This window comes from Mobula birostris, chromosome 1 (genome assembly GCF_030028105.1).
Source record: "Mobula birostris isolate sMobBir1 chromosome 1, sMobBir1.hap1, whole genome shotgun sequence".
Lineage (NCBI taxonomy): Eukaryota > Metazoa > Chordata > Chondrichthyes > Myliobatiformes > Myliobatidae > Mobula > Mobula birostris.
This window is the reverse complement of record NC_092370.1, coordinates 100,061,269-100,077,672: the sequence shown is the minus strand read 5'-3', so window position 1 is coordinate 100,077,672 and position 16,404 is coordinate 100,061,269. Positions and strand designations below refer to the sequence as shown.

Below are 16,404 nucleotides of genomic sequence, written 5' to 3'. Positions count from 1 at the left end.
GAACGGGCAGGTGTAGCACCTCAGCTGTTTGCAGGAATAAATGCCTGGAGGAGATTCATGGGGAGGAACACAGAGCATAGAACAGTACAGCACAGGAACAAGCCATTCAGCCCACAGTGTTGTGTTGTGTCGAACCAGGTAAAAAGCAAATCAGAAACACCCAACCACCGATCCCTTCTACCTACACAATTTCCATACCCTTCCATCCATGTGCCTATCTGGAGGTCTGTTAAAAGCCTCTACCACCATACCAGGCAGCACATTCCAGGAATCCACGGTTCTCTCAGTACGAAAACTTGCTCCTCACACCCCCCTTGAACCTACCCCCTCTCACATTCACTGCATGCCTTCCGGTCCAGGAAACATGCACTCTTTCCACTCTACCTATGCCTATCATAATCGCGTAAGCCTCTATCAGAAATTCCCTCAGCCTCTGGCACAGCAGAGAAAATAACACAAGCTTATCCAGCCTCTTGTGACCGCACATGCCCTCTAAACCAGGCAGGATCCTGAGAAAAGTCTTCTGCACCCTCTCCAAAGTCTCAACATCCTTCCTGTAGTGGGGTGATCAGAACTGTATGCAATACTCCTGATATGGCCGTACCAGTTTTATAAAGATACAACATAACTTCCTGACTTTTGAACTCAGTGTTTCGACTGATACTATCAGACATTCCCTCAGCTTTCTTAACCACCTTATCGACCTGTGTAGCCACTTTCGACGGGCTGTGAATTTGGATCCAAAATCTCTCTGCTCAGCAACACTGTTAAGGATTTTGCCCTTAGCAGTGTACCGCACCGTCCCCTTGCATTTGCCCGGCAAAGGTGTAACACCTCACTTTTATCTGGGTTAAGCTGTATCTGCCATTTCTCAGCCCATACCTGCGCTTGATTTATATGGTGCTGCATTCTTTGCCAGTCTTCCATACTATCCACAACTCCATCAGTCTTGACAGCTGCAAATTTGCTAATGCACCCATCTACATTTTGATTCAGGTCACTTATAGACATCACAAACAGCAGAGGTCACGGCACAGATCCCTATGGAACTCCACAAATTTCAGGCCTCCAGCTCCAATAAACCCCTTCAATCACAACACTCTGCCTTCCATGTGCATGCCAGTTTTGAATCCAAACAGCCAATTCATCATGACCCCATGCATCTTAATTTCTGATTAGCCTCCAATGAGGGAATTTGTCAAACACCTCTCAAAATCCATGTAGACAAGATCCATAGCCCTACTCTCATGAATCTGTCTTGATATCTTGTCAAAAAACTCAAGGCATGATCTGCTATGCACAAGACCATGCTGGCTCTCCCTCCTTGGACATGGGTCTTTCTGCTATGCAATAGGAGAGGTGAGAAGAGAGAATGTGTTGGAAAGCCACACGGCCACAATGACAATATGCAAACTCCCATCAAGTTTCCGCTATCAAGGCTGATCTACATTTCCACTCAATCCCATTCCCCTGCCTTTTACCCGTAACCTTTGATGCAGTTACTGTACCTGTCAAACTCTGCTTTAAATATAACTTAGCAACTATCTGTGGTCATGAATTCCACAGATTCACCACCCCCTGGTTAAAGAAATTCCACCCAGTCTGTCTTCTATAGTCATCTCTCTATCCTGAGGCTGCACTCTCCAGTCTCAGACTCTCCCACTATTGGAAACATCATCTTCACGATCACTCTATCCAGGCCTTTAAATATTTGATTCCCCCTCATTATTCTAAACTCCAATGAGTACAGGCCCAGAACCACCAAATGCTTCTCATACGTTAACTCCTGACTTCCTGGGAGCATGCTGGTGAGCCTCCTCTGGACCTTCTCCAATACCAGTACATCCTTTCTTAGATATGGGGCCCACTACTACTTAGACTCCAAAGATCTGAAAAAAGTTGGACCTGGACCCACTAACTACCATTCACCCCCGCCATGCTGGAATGACTCCAGACTTACCATTGTTGGAAACATGTGGCGTCACTTTCTGATCGTTGTCGTCTTTGACTCCAAAAACCTGCACCTTCACAAGTGGGTCCACCACCGAGCCGGGTTTCGCCTTGTTTGTTTTGGGGAGCTGCTGGGCAGAGATGACCTGTGGAGAGGCGAGGACATGATGTGAGAGTCGACTGGTGCAACAGTAACTTAATGTATTTGATGACCGGACGGTATTAACAATCAGGGAACACAGAGTACAGGACAGTTAAGTCCCTTCAGCCCACAATGCTGTGCTGACCTTTTAAAGAAGATTAGCATTATTTGTCACATGTACATCAAACACACAGTGAAATGTGTCGTCTGTGTCAACGACTGACAGACCAAGGGCAGTCTGGGGCGGACCGTAAACGTTGCCATGTTTCTGATGCCAACTTAGCATGCATACAACTTAGGAATCATAAGCCAAACATCTTTAGAAGGTGGGAGGAAACTGGAGCACCCGGAGGAAATCCATGTGGTCATGGGGAGAATGTACAAAGTCCTCAGAGACAGTGGCTGGAATTAGAACCCAATCTTACAGCTAGCGCTGTAAAATGCTATGTTAATCGTTACATCACTCTGCTGCACAACCTCCCTTAATTAACTCGAAATGAAATGCTAACTAATCTCCTCTGCCTGCACATCATCCCTATCTTTCCATTCTCTGAACACTAATGTGCCTATCTAAAAGCCTCTCATATCTGCTTCCACCATCTCCCCTGACATCCTGCTCCAGACACCTACGGTTCTCTTAAAAAAAACATGATCTGTACAAGCCCTTTGAACAGCCTCTCTCACCTTGAATGTATGCCCTCTGATAACGTGCATTTTGAACAAGGGAAAAGATATTGTGTGTCCACTATCTCTACACCTCTCGTAATTTTATAAACATATCAGAGCTCCCCTCAGCCTCTGATACTCCAGAGAAAAGCAACCCAAGTTTGTTCAACTTCCCTTAATCATGCATGCCCTCTATTCCAGGCACAGTGCTAATGAACCCCTTCTGCACCCTCTCTGAAGCCTCCACGCCCTTCTTGTGATGGGTTGGTGTGACTCGGTAGGCTGAAGGGACAGTTTTCATGCAGCCCAACCAACGGTGTTTATCCAACATTTCCTGCTCTTACCAGCACGCTCAGCTTCTTTCTGTTCAGCCAGGGTCTCATCTGGATCCTTGGGGCACATGTTGTCTTGCGCTTCCTCAGGAACTTAGGCTTCAGGATATAACCAGAGAAACCGTTGTTTCGGAATTTACTCTGGTAGATGTCCATCTCCTGCCCAAAGGTCTGAAAATTCAAGGCCACTGCAGGCATTGTGGTGGAAGTGCAGAAGGAAGAGGGTGGGGAGGAGAACCAGAGGGAGGATAGAGAGTTGTGTGGGAGAAGAGGAGGAAGGATGGGCAATGGAATGAAAGGAGAGGGTGTGTGCATGTCATTGAGAGAGAGAGAGAGAGAGAGAGAGAGAGAGAGAGAGAGAGAGAAAATGAGAACATTTTTAAAACATTTCATTATCACCTCTGCGCTGAATATCAGCAAGTAATAAATGTGTTTGTATCTGTGGTGATTACAAGGAACTGAAACAGTTACTGGGTTACCATTCTGTGTGGTATCAGACACAGTTTGGTGCTGAACAATCTCCCAATTAAAAGCCAATTGAGTTGTACATGCAAACCGATCAGGAGCTGCATTGGTGTTCGGCAAGGGCGGTTGGGTGGGATGGCGAATGTACAGGCAAATTCTTGGAGAGTATCCAGGGAATCTGGGCTGATTAAGATCCTGTGCATAACCAGTGACTGGGGGTGTTAATACTTTACTGAAGCCTGTCTTCCCTGTGAGTTGGCTATAATGGAAGAGTGAGAGTCAGGGACTCCCATCAATGACGTGGTGTGCGTGAGAGTGTATCTCTATGGGTGTGTAGCATTTTGATTGTGTGTGTGTGAGATTCAAAAACACCAGACTCAAAAACAGTTACTCTCCCCAAGATGTCAGATATGAGGTTGCATCCATGACGGGGTGTGCGCGTGATGTGCACGCATGTCCATCTCTCTGGGTGTGTATCCATTTATATATGTGTGTGTCTGTGTGTGTGTGTTCGTGTTCAGCGGGTGGAGGATAGAATGAGGGAAGGTGGTCCTGAAGGGAGAAAGGAATACTGGTTGAGGTGGCAGCAGAGCCAGTCAGGAACATAACGGCCAGTATTTACACTCAATGCCTTGGCTGTGAGGGCAAGCATAATGACTTCTTCACCATCCTCTCCACATGTGTCAGTGACCATTCGACTTGCACCTTGATGTCCCTCTACGTCAACACTCCTTAGGTCTGTGCTGCATGCTCTGCAAGTTTTATCGCAATTTGAGCTCCCAAAATGCATAACCTCACACTTGTCTGTCCCCTTTGGCAGCAGGGTGGGGGACGGATGATTGAGAAAGGATCAAAAAGAGTCTATCCTGAATGTGGTGGACACCTCTGACCTCTAACCCCAGTGATGAAGCTCCTCAAGGGAAAGCTCCCAGCAGGCTTTTCAGGGTCAAGATCAGGGAATAAGGTCCACACCATCTGGGCCGCTCCCTTTTTTCGACGCTGCCATCAGGCAGGAGGCACAGGAGCCAGAGGATGGATGCCTCACCACCTGGTGTAACGACAGAAGAGGCATAATGTTATGTGACTGGAGGAATGGATAGGGGTGATGTCAGAGGTAGTTCCATATTTTGTTTAGGGAATGGTGAGTGCATGGAACATCCTTCCAGGGGAGGTGGTAGAGGGAGGTGCACAAGGGACATTGAAGAAACCCTTAGACAGGTGTATGGATGATAGAGGGAAGCAGTAGATTGACCTCAGAGTGGATGAAAAGGATTGTACAAGGTCAGGGCCGAAGGGCCTGTGTTCTATGTTCTAGTAGCTTCTTCCCCACTGAGACCATACGACCGTATTGCATAGAAGCAGAATTAGGCCACTGGGCCCATCAAGTGTGGTCTGACATTTCATCATACTGATTTATTATCCCTCTCAACCTGTTTATCCTGGTTTCTCCCATAACCTTTGCCTGCCATCAGTTTCATGAACCTCAGTTCTGTCTCAGACTATATTTGGCTACTTGGCAAATGTCATTTTGCTTATTGTTTATTGTGCCTCTTATGTATAACATAAGTTAACCTAAATTTACATCATTTACAGTTGTCATATTTTGTAATGTAAAATACTACGGCTGTAAAAACTTAATTTTCATGTTGTTTATACCCACGACAAATTGTGTTTACATAGTGCACAGAAAAACCATGCGATATAGTCGGCTGATTTGTCTGACAGACAGGCAGGAGTGATCTAGTCAGGGCCCGCTTATGATGCAGGAAGGTGAGACAGCGCAAGATGGACATTTCCACTGCCCAACGACGGGAGGCAAGGGTTGGGTTTGGGCGATCAGATGTTCAAAGGAAGAGCTGGCGACACAGATGACAGGTTTACCTATCTGGTAACCGGCATTCCACATGTCAATGGCAGAGTAGTTAGACGAGTCTGTCCTCCCGTCTTCTGGATATATCCTGTCCAGTTGTTGGGCATCGTAGTGGAAAGTGGAGCCTGCAAACGGAAAATGGGTTTGTTGGAATGTAAAGACAAAAGATTCTGTAAATGCTGGAAATTCAAAGCAGCGAGCAATAAATGCTTGAGGAATTCAGCAGGTCAGGCAGCATCAAATGAAAGGAATTAACAGTCCTGATGAAGAGCCTCAACCAACTGCTGAGTTCCCTAAGCATTTTGAGCCATCTCTCCTTGCCAAACTCAGGCTTCCAAGCTTCCTGCCAGGACAGAAAACCTGACCATATGACATGGGAGCACAATGAGGACATTCAGCCCTTTCAGCCTGCTGCAACATTCCATCATGGCTGATCTCTTATCCCTCCCAACCTCATTCACCTGCCTTCTCTCTGTAACTTGACGGCCTTATTTATCAAGAACCTATCTCCCTTCGGTTAAAATATACCCAGTGATTGTCTCTACAGCCATCTGTGGCAATGAATTGCATAGATTTACCACCCTCAGGCCAAAGAAATTCCTTCGCAACTCTCTCCTAAATGGACTGTTCTATTCTGAAGCTGTGTCCTCTGGTCTAGGACTCTCTCACTACTGGAAACATCCTTTCCACGTTCAGTCTATCTCGGCATTTCAATATTCGATAGGTTTCAATCAGATCTCCCCCTCACTCTTCTAAACTGCAGCGAGTACGGGCTAAGAGCCATCAGATGCTCCCACTGCTCTGTGCACCCACCAGCTGATTTATGTCCCTCTGTATCCTGAGGTGACCTTCCTTGCTATCTACGATTCTAACAACTTCTGTATTGTCTACAATCTTAGGAATCAGATCACCTACATTGATAACAGTATATTACAAACAACAGAGGTCCCAGCACCAGACCACTTGTTACAAACTTCCAGTTGAAGGAACACCGGTTCAGCACTATCCTCTGATTCCTGTGACTTCATATGTTGTCCTTCCAGTCTTCCTCCCATTCTCCCTGCAGCTTCAAATCGCCTGCATTTTTGAGTTTCTCACAGATGTTGCCTGACTTATCAATAAACCAATAAACGCACCATTGAGTACATTCAAAAGGCACGCTACCATCAGGAAGTACCATCCATTATTGAAGACCCTCTCCATCGAGACCTTGTTAATCCAACATTTTTGTTAGTTGTATTGTATTTCTTGATTTTCTGTAAATGCCTGCAAGAAATTGAGCCTCAAGTTTGTACATGTTGGGCCTACATGTACTTTGATAATGAATTTACTTACACTCTGACTTGGTTCACCTCTTACTTTACATTGCACAGAAACTATATTTCCTTCATCAAACATTGCTGTCATTTCACTGTAATGTTTGACTTTAATAAATTGACACCGGTTTACTCCCATCATTCCATGTTTGCAAGTAACTGCTAATTCCATCCCAGATCTCCATTTCTACAGCTTAGCTAACTATCAAGTTCAGAGAGACTGCTCTGCAGTTATTGGCTCTTTTTTTGAGAAACATGATGGAACAGATTTTATCAACACACATAAAAAATGCTGGTGAACGCAGCAGGCCAGGCAGCGTCTACAGGAAGAGGTACAGTCGACGTTTCGGGCCGAGACCCTTCGTCAGGACTAACTGAAAGAGAGATAGTAAGGGATTTGAAATTGGGGGGGGGAGGGGGAGATCCAAAATGATAGGAGAAGACAGGAGGGGGAGGGATGGAGCTAACAGCTGGAAAGTTGTTTGGCAAAAGGGATACAAGGCTGGAGAAAGGAGAGGATCGTGGGACGGGAGGCATAGGGAGAAAGAAAGGGGGAGGGGAGCCCAGAGGATGGGCAAGGAATTATAGTCAGAGGGAGAAAAAAGAGAGAGAGGAAAAAAAGGGAAATAAATAAATAAGGGATGGGGTACGAAGGGGAGGAAGGGAATTAACAGAAGTTAGAGAAGTCATTGTTCATGCCATCAGGTTGGAGGCTACGCAGACGGAATATAAGGTGGTGTTCCTCCAACCTGAGTGTGGCTTCATCTTGACAATAGAGGAGGCCATGGATAGACATATCAGAATGGGAATGAGACATGGAATTAAAATGTGTGGCCACTGGGATACCCTGCTTTCTCTGGCAGACAGAGCATAGGTGTTCAGCGAAACGGTTTCCCAGCCTGCGTCGGGTCTCGCCAATATATAGAAGGCCGCATCAGGAGTACCGGACGCAGTATATCGCCGCAGCCGACTCACAGGTGAAGTGTTGCCTCACCTGGAAGGACTGTCTGGGGCCCTGATGGTGGTGAGAGAGGAAGTGTAAGGGCATGTGTAGCACTTGTTCCGCTTCCAAGGATAAGTACTGGGAGGGAGATCAGTAGGAAGGAATTGGGGGGACGAATGGACAAGGGAGTCGCGTAGAGAGCGATCCCTGCGGAAAGCAGGAGGGGGAGGGAAAAATGTGCTTTGTGGTGGGATCCCGTTGGAGGTGGCGGAAGTTACGGAGAATTATATGTTGGACCCGCTGGTGGGGAGGTTGGTGTGGACAAGGGGAACCCTATTCCTAGTGGGGTGGCGGGAGGATGGGGTGAGAGCAGATGTGTGTGAAATGGGAGAGCTGTGTTTGAGAGCAGAGTAGATGGTGGAGGAAGGGCAGCCCCTTTCTTTAAAAAAGGAGGACATCTCCTTCGTCCTGGAATGAAAAGTCTCATCCTGAGAGCAGGTGCGGCGGAGATGGAGGAATTGTGAGAAGGGGATGACAGTTTTGCAAAAGAAAGGGTGGGAAGAGGAACAGTCCAGGTAGCTGTGCGAGTGCAATTTTATATTGGCAGAGTGAAGACTTTGAACTTGATATATTTCCAGTCTCCTCTTACCCGAGTTCTGCACCAAGTCACTGAACTTGTTTGCCACGAAGGACAATGTCTCATAGAAGACCTGGTTGCTCATGGCACCCTCAAACCTGTTGAAGTGGATGATTTTGCAGTAGATGAGCACGCCGGGCAACTCCTTGACTCGGTTGAGCTTTGCATCCTGGAAGGAAGAGGTCACAGACACACAGATTGTCCTTCCATAGTTCACTGAGCAACCTTCAGTATCAATAAGACCAAGGATATGATGGTGGACTTGAGGGAACACACACCTGGGGGTCAGCAGTGTTCCATCATTAAAGACTCCTGTCACCCTGTGATAATAAATTTGATTCCTTTTCTGAGCAAATCAATCTTGTAGCCAGTGAGTGCTGTCTTAGGGGTTTAGACTGCTGGAGGCTTTACTCAACCCTCCAAGGTCTTCTGGAGGATTTACTCAACCCTTCTGGGATCTCCGCACATCTCCAGCTCTGGCCAGACATTTCACTACTTCTCTGAACAGAGTTGTACAGCAGGGAAACAGACCACTTGGCCCATCTTGTCCATATCACTGGATTTGCCCAGTGAGCTGGTCGCATCTGTCAGTGTTTGGCCCATGGCCCTTTAAACTCCTCCTGTCCATATTACTTAGCAAGATGCTTTTAACCAATGCTTATGCCCCTGGCTCAACCACTATCTCGCATAGCTCATTCTGAAAACACTCCTTGCATGAAAAAGATACCCTTGGTGTCCTTTAGAAATCTTTCAGTTCTGATCTTAAACCTGTACCATCTTGTAGTAGCACCCTCTCCTTGGGGGAAAAAAAAACTGTGTGCTTTTACTCTCTCTATGCACCTTATGATTGTAAACTCTTCTATCAGGTTACCCCTTAATCTCATGCATTCCAGGGAATAAAATCAATTTTGCAATCTCTCATTGTAACTCCAGCCCCTCAGTCTGAGCAGCATCCTGGTAAATCCCTTCTGCACTCTTCCCAGTTTAATAATACAAGACCATAAGAAATAGGAGCAGAATTAGGCCATTTGACCCATTCAGTCTGCTCCAGCATTTCATTATGGCTGATCCATTTTCCCTCTACCCCCAATCTCCTCCCTTCTCCCCACATCCCTTCATGCCCTAAACAATCAAAATTCTATCAAGCTCTCTGTTAGATATATGTTAATCCTTGGCCTCCGGTCACCTGTGAGAATGAATTCCACAGATTCACCACTCTCGGGACAAAGAAAATCTCCTAGCTCCATTCTAAAAGGATGTCCCTCTATTCTGAGACTTTGCCCTCTGGCCATGGGATCTTCCAGCATAGGAAACACCCCACTTCCACTCCATTCAATTAGGTCACTCGCATTTCTCTCTGTTCCAGTGAATACAGGCCCAGAGCCATTAAATGCTCTTCACATGACAAGTTGTTCAATCCTGGAATCATTTTCATGAACATTTTTTGAAACCTCTCCAGTATTAGCACATCCTTTCAAAGCTAAGAGGCCCAAAACTGCTCACAAGGCTTCAAGTCAGGCCTCACTGGTGCTTAAAGAAACCTCAACATTATATCTTTATCTTTATATTCTTGGCCTCTTGAAATGAATGCTAACATATTTTTGCTTCCTCACCCCTGACTCAACCTGCAAATTAAACTTTGGGAATCCTGCACAATTTTCCCTCCATTTAGAAAATAGTCTACTGTTTTATTTCTTCTACCAAAGTGCGTTACCCTACAATTCAGGACACAATATTCCATTTGCAACTTCCTTGCCCATTCTCCGAATCTGTCCAGAACCTACTGTGGTCTCTCTACCTCTTCAAAACTGCATGTCCCTCAACCTATCTTCATATAGTCTGCAAACCAATTTCCCCTGGGATCAATAAAGTATGACTATGACTAAACTGGGCCACAGAGCCATCAATTACAATTTGTCAAGTAAGATTTTCCCTCAAGGAAACCATGCTAACTCTGGCCTATTTTACCATGTGCCTCCAAGAACCTGAAAACCTCACCGTTAGCAATCAACTCCAACATCTTCCCAACCACAGGGGTCAGGCTAACAGGCCAACAATTTCCTTCTGTCTGCCTCTCTTCCTTCTTGAAGAGTGGAGTAACATTTGCAATTTTCCAGTCTTTTGGACAATCTTAAAAGCTTTGGACTCTCCACTGCAACTACACAGCTTGGTGGTGTAGCGGTTCGTGCAATCACTTTGCAGCACCAGCTCCAAGATCAGAATTCAATTTCCATTGCTTTCTGTAAGGGGTTTGTACCTTCTCTGTGTGAATGCATGGGTTTCATTCAGGGTGCTCTGGTTGCCTCTCACATTCTAAATAAAATGTACGGGTTGGGCTTAGTGAGTTGTGGGCATTCTATGTTGGCACTGGAAGTGAGGCAACATTTGTGGTCTGCCCTGCGAAATTTTTACTGATTTGATTTGATGCAAAACGTGGCATTTTACTGTATGCTTCAATGTGCAAGTGCCAAAAAACACTCACCTTTAACAAAACATCCCACCTCCTGTGCTCAATGCCCTGACTGATGAAGGCAGCAAATTGCCTCTTTCAAAAGTTTCCTTCTGGAAAGTACTATTAACACAAAGACATCATGCCATCTTGAAATGTTTGTTCTCCAGCTAGTGAATGTGACCAGAGGACCCAGAAAAAACCCACAGAATCCACAGTGAGGGTGTATAGGGACACCTTCTAGAGGAGCTGGGATTGAAACCTAAAATATGATGCCCCTAGCTTTAATAGTGTTGTGCTAACTGCTCTGCTACCATGGTGCACTGGCTGTTAACACAATGACACATTTCACTCCATCTTTCTCTGGACACATGGTAAATAAAAGAATCTGAATCACTCAAGGATGGAGGGAGTGAATGAATGAGTGTGGAGAGGAAGAGGTTGAATGAGGGAGTGAGCAAGCAAGGGCGAGGTGAGTGATCGAGTAAGAGAGGAAGTGAATGAGAGGGAAGGAGGGAAAGTGAATGAATATGCAAGGAAAGAGGGAGAGAAAGCGAGCATGGAGGGAGTGAGTGAGGGAGGAAATGAATATCAGAGGGAAGGAGGGAGAGTGAGTGAGGGTGAGTGAATAAGGGAGGGAGGAGATGATGGCGCAACTCAGGAAATGTGGGGTCACTGGGTGAATAACTGAGCAAGGAAAAGACAGATGGAATGAATTGGCCAGGACTGAGGGAAGGAATTCAGTGAGGTGAACGACGGAAGAGAAAGGGGACTCACCTTTTCTTGAGACTTCTGCTTTCTTGCGACCTCTTCCATTTCAGCAGCCTCATCTTCGTCCAAGGCTTCCTCGTTCTCAACAATTGCACCGATCACTCGGTTTACTCTCTTAAGCTTCACCAGGATCTTTCCCTTCAGTTCCTACATCCACCACAAGGCCAAGAAGCAACAAATCAGTCAGCATAGAGTCACACAGCATGGTAACAGGCCCTTCAGCCCAACTCTTGCTGACCAAGATTCCTATTTAGAGCTACTTGTCAGTGTTTCGCCCATATCCCTCAGAACCTTTGCTGTCCATATCCCTGCCCATCTATCATTTAAATGTTCTTCATGTGTTCACCTCCTCACCTGGCAGCTCATTGCATGTAATGACACTCTGAGTGAAAAGGTTTCCCCTCAGATACCTCCTCTCCCCTGTGTCCTGCAGTTCCAGATTACTCAACACAGGGAAAAAGAAGCTGTGTCTGCATTCACCCGTTCTATGCCCCTCATGATTTTATACCCCTCCATAAGACTGAGACAGCTGAACAATCACGGGAGGCCAAAGGTGTCCTGTCCTGGAGGTTGGAGGTGTGCGTGTGTGTGTGTCTGTCTGCAAGGACATAATGAAGGAAGAGGTTTGTTTTGCTGTTGTTGTGTTACTTCGTCTATTGTTTTGTTGTGTTCTCTGTTGTTTGGTCTAGGATTGTGGGCACACTACTGGTATGCCGGTGCTGCAACGTGTGGGCTGGCCCAGAACGTCCTTGGGTGTATTGGTTGTGAACACAAACAATGCACTTCACTGTATATTTCCATGTGGGTGTGACAAGTAAATCTGAATCTGGCATCACGGCCTCTCGCCACACCGTTACCGAATCCACCCATTCTCCCACCCTGTTAAATGTTTCCTTCTTCAGATTGACTTCTCATCTCGGGAGCAATCAGTAATATTTCTGCATCATTGCGGTGTTGGTGGGCTGTGCTCCACCTTCAATAGCTCAGGCAAATGTGTCTGACAGACACTGTCCTAGGCAGAGCTCTAATGTACGTCCACAGGACTCCCAATCGGACACAACACGGTCTTGGTGGATGGGGAGATAGCAGATGTCACAAGGTTCGCAGAAATGGTGCTCATCAGCTGGGCATGGTCTGGATTGTGCCTGTTGTTTGAATAAAGCCCACTCCGCTCCTTACCTCAGGTGAGGGCATCGTCCCAATGAAGGGCTTGTAGAGTAGCTTGTCCCCCAGGATAGATTCCATGACCTGCACCATGACCTTCTCCTGTTCTAAGCTGCAGTGGCTCCTCAGCAACAGGATGAAGGGGTAAGGAGTGACCTGGAATCAAACACCACATCATGATGGCATAGAGACCATGCTTCTGTCTACAGCAAGGGGACAATAATGAAGCACTCTGCTTCACAGGTGACGTCCATAGAATTCCTCCTTGTTCATGGGGACCCAGTCCTCGAGTGTGCCCACTGGTGGGAAGCAACTCTATGGTATTGGTATTGGTTTATTATTGTCACATGGACCAAGATACAGTGAAAGGTTTGTTTTGCATATTACTCATACAGCTTAAATCATTACACAGTACACTGAAACAGAACAATGTATAAAAAAAATGCAGAATAAGGTGAGTGATATTGATTGAGTGGATAACCAGACGGCAGAAATGGCCAATGCAAGGGGACGTTATTTGAAGGTGATTGGAGGAAAATACTGCATGGGGGTATGTTGGAGGGAAACATTTTTTTTAACACAGAGAGTTGCGAGTGCATGGAAGGCATTGCCAGGAGTGCAAAATTAACTGATTAGCTTTATTTGTCACATCGACATCACAACATCAAAATACACAGTGAAATGTGTCATTTTTATCAATATAGCATGTCAACTTACCAACCTATTAATCTGTACATTGTTAGAATGTGGGAGGAAACTCAGCACCCACAGGAAATTTGTTGTTTTATTCTTGTGCCAGCTGTATCATGTCAAGATGGTGCCAGCGTACAACACTTACTCAGTCAACATCTTTCATACAACGAAACGGCTTATTTAACTTTTTTGATGCCTGTTTCTCATTTTAAACATCTAGAGCCTTCGATTTAGTTTGGAGATTGGCTGAGAGACCTGGCACTTTGCAGCCATTGAGAATAATCCAGGGAATGAGTGTGAACTCAAACTTGAATCTCGAGACCACAAAGTGAAGAATCTTCGAGACTGATCACAAGCTGAAGTTCGACTACAGTTCACTGATGAAAGCATCCATTATTTGTTGATTAAAGCATCAAGGAAGATTTAAACATCAAGGAGAATGCAGAAGGCAAGCAAGGGTTTGGGATCCTTCTGCCGGAGAAGGAGCCTGTGTGGCCGATCGCTCTGTTTTTAAGCAATCAATGACAAAGCAGTGTCTGGATTCCAGAGGTGTGAGGATTCAAAGCAATATGATTTGGTGTGTATTTCATATGTCCCTTTATCTGAAGGAACGACGTGTATGTGTTCACAACAGCTGATACCTGGAATAGATGGAGCATCTTATGGTCAAAGCTCAACTCATTCTCCCATGCTCTAGGGAGAAAAATTCTAACCTACTCAACATTTCTGTATTAGTCATGATATGGAGTTAAGGTGATCGTTACTTGATTGGCAGTCATATTAAGTGACAGAGCAGGTTCAAGTAGCTGAGTGGTGCACTTTCTGCCAAATCTGTATACTCCTATTTAAGTTCCAATTGACACAGCCTGTGGAGTCTACCTCTGCAGAGTGTTGTAGAATCATCCAGCACCATCGCGGGAACTGCCTTCCCATGATCAACGACATCTTCAAGAGGTAGTAATCTCAATAAAATGACATCCATCAGTAATGGCTCTCACCCTCTAGGACGTCCCCTCTTCTCATTCCTACTGTCAGGGAGGACGTACAGGAGCCTGTCAACCATACTTAATGATTCAAAGCAGCTTCTTCCACTTCACCTTCAAATCTCTGAATAGTCCATGAACCCATGAACAACCATTTTATTTTGTACTCTTTATTTATATCATAGTTTATCATTTTTTAATGTCTTTATACATTGTACTGCTGCTGCAAAGCACTGTATTTCACAACATCAAACTTATGAGTGAAGTAGTGCTTAGTTTAATGCTTTGCAACATCAGCAATCACAATTGGGGTTCAATTCTTGCTGCTGTTTGGAAAGGAGTTTTCACGTTCGCCACATGATCATGTGGGTGTCCTCCAGATGGTCCACGTTCTTTCCGCATTCCCAATATGTGCGGGTCAGGGTTTGAAGTTGTGGGCAATCTATGTTGGTGCCAGAAGAATGATTAAACCCTCAGGCTGCACCAGCACATCATCGGACTGCGTTGGTCACTGTCACAAAGCATCGCATTTCACTGTATCTTTCGATGTACATGTGACAAATAAACCTAATCTGTAATCTTTTAATTTTACCTATATTAAGCTTGATTCTGATTTTATCATCCATGGTTACAAAATCATTATTGAATGATTAAAGTACTGCTAATACTGTATTTCTCTTTCATGAGGAATAAATCATGTAATGACAGTTCAGTTTGATGTTCATGGTGTACAAATTATTGGAATCAGTTCTGAGGAACATTCTAAACTTCTAATTGCAAAGGGCACTTCGTATCCTCTTGAAATCTGAAATGGCTGCCACAAGGGGGCACAGGTTTAAAGTGTTTGGGAGTAGGTATAGAGGAGATGTCGGGGTAAGTTTTTTTATGCAGAGAGTGGTGAGTGCGTGGAATAGGCTGCCGGCAACGCTGGTGGAGGCGGTTATGATAGGGTCCTTTAAGAGACTTTTGGATAGGTACATGCAGCTTAGAAAAATAGAGGGCTATGGGTAACCCTAGTACTTTCTAAGGCAGGAACATGTTCCGCCCAACTTTGTGGGCCAAAGGGCCAGTGTTGTGCTGTAGGTTTTCTATGTTTCTATCTAGGGCCAGACAGTGTGGATTTGTCACAGGTAGTGTGTTGCTTTTGAGGAGATAGTAAGGTTTCTAAAGCCATTGAATTTTATGGGGTCAATGAGGACTATGTCAAGCTCATACTGATAGTCATAGTCATACTTTATTGATCCCAGGGAAACTTGGTTAAGATCCCGGGGGAAAGCTTCTTGACAGGGTCTTATGAGACAGGCTGTTTAGAAAGATAGGTCTAAGTGATCTGAGAGAGAGTAACAAAACTGGCTGAGTTACAGGCAGGCGGGATGGGTGACAGGGAGGCTATTACTTTTGGCATAATTCCATTCAGGGTATTAATGTATTAGAGAGGGAATGCAATGTAGATGTTTGCAGATGACACAAAAATTGGCCATGTGGTTAACACTGACCTCAGAATCAGAATCAGGTTTATTATCACAAACATATGATGAGAAACTTGTGGTTCTTTTGGCAGCAGTGCAGTGCAAGACCTTAAAACTTATGAGGTCACAATAAATAAACAGAGACATACATACATAATAGATAAATGACCAGTCAGATAGAAAGAGAGATAGTGCAAAAGAGGAATAGTGAGGGGATTCAGAGTACATTCTGATGGTACGTGGGAGGAAACTGTTTCTTAATCACTGAATGTGTGTCATCAGACCCCTGTACATCCTCACTGATGTTAGAAATGAGAAGAGGATATGCCCTGTACGGTCAGGGTCCTTAGTAATGGATGTGGACTTCTTGAGACACCGGTTCTTGATGATGTCCTTGATGACATGGAGGCATGTGACTGTGATAATGTGATTAAGTTTGTGAGGATGTAGACAAGACTGAGAAGAAAGCTGTCTGTAATAAGGGAACAGGCCCTGTGTGCTCGGGGTCCTTAGAAATGGATGCAGCTTTCTTGACACACTGGCTCTTGGTTGTC

At 45.2% G+C, this 16,404-nt stretch overlaps 1 protein-coding gene across 1 annotated transcript in view; it reads right to left on the bottom strand.

The window, feature by feature from the left end:
• Nucleotides 1–16,404, bottom strand: part of LOC140189414 (1-phosphatidylinositol 4,5-bisphosphate phosphodiesterase delta-1-like) — a 42,111-nt gene that overhangs the window by 2,635 nt on the left and 23,072 nt on the right. The window contains exons 8-13 of the mRNA XM_072246117.1: nucleotides 12,721–12,861; nucleotides 11,548–11,688; nucleotides 8,334–8,490; nucleotides 5,437–5,550; nucleotides 3,103–3,278; nucleotides 1,961–2,096 (exon numbers count right to left, since the gene is read on the bottom strand). Of these exons, the coding sequence (XP_072102218.1) occupies nucleotides 1,961–2,096; nucleotides 3,103–3,278; nucleotides 5,437–5,550; nucleotides 8,334–8,490; nucleotides 11,548–11,688; nucleotides 12,721–12,861 (865 nt within the window). The remainder of the gene's footprint in view (nucleotides 1–1,960; nucleotides 2,097–3,102; nucleotides 3,279–5,436; nucleotides 5,551–8,333; nucleotides 8,491–11,547; nucleotides 11,689–12,720; nucleotides 12,862–16,404) is intronic.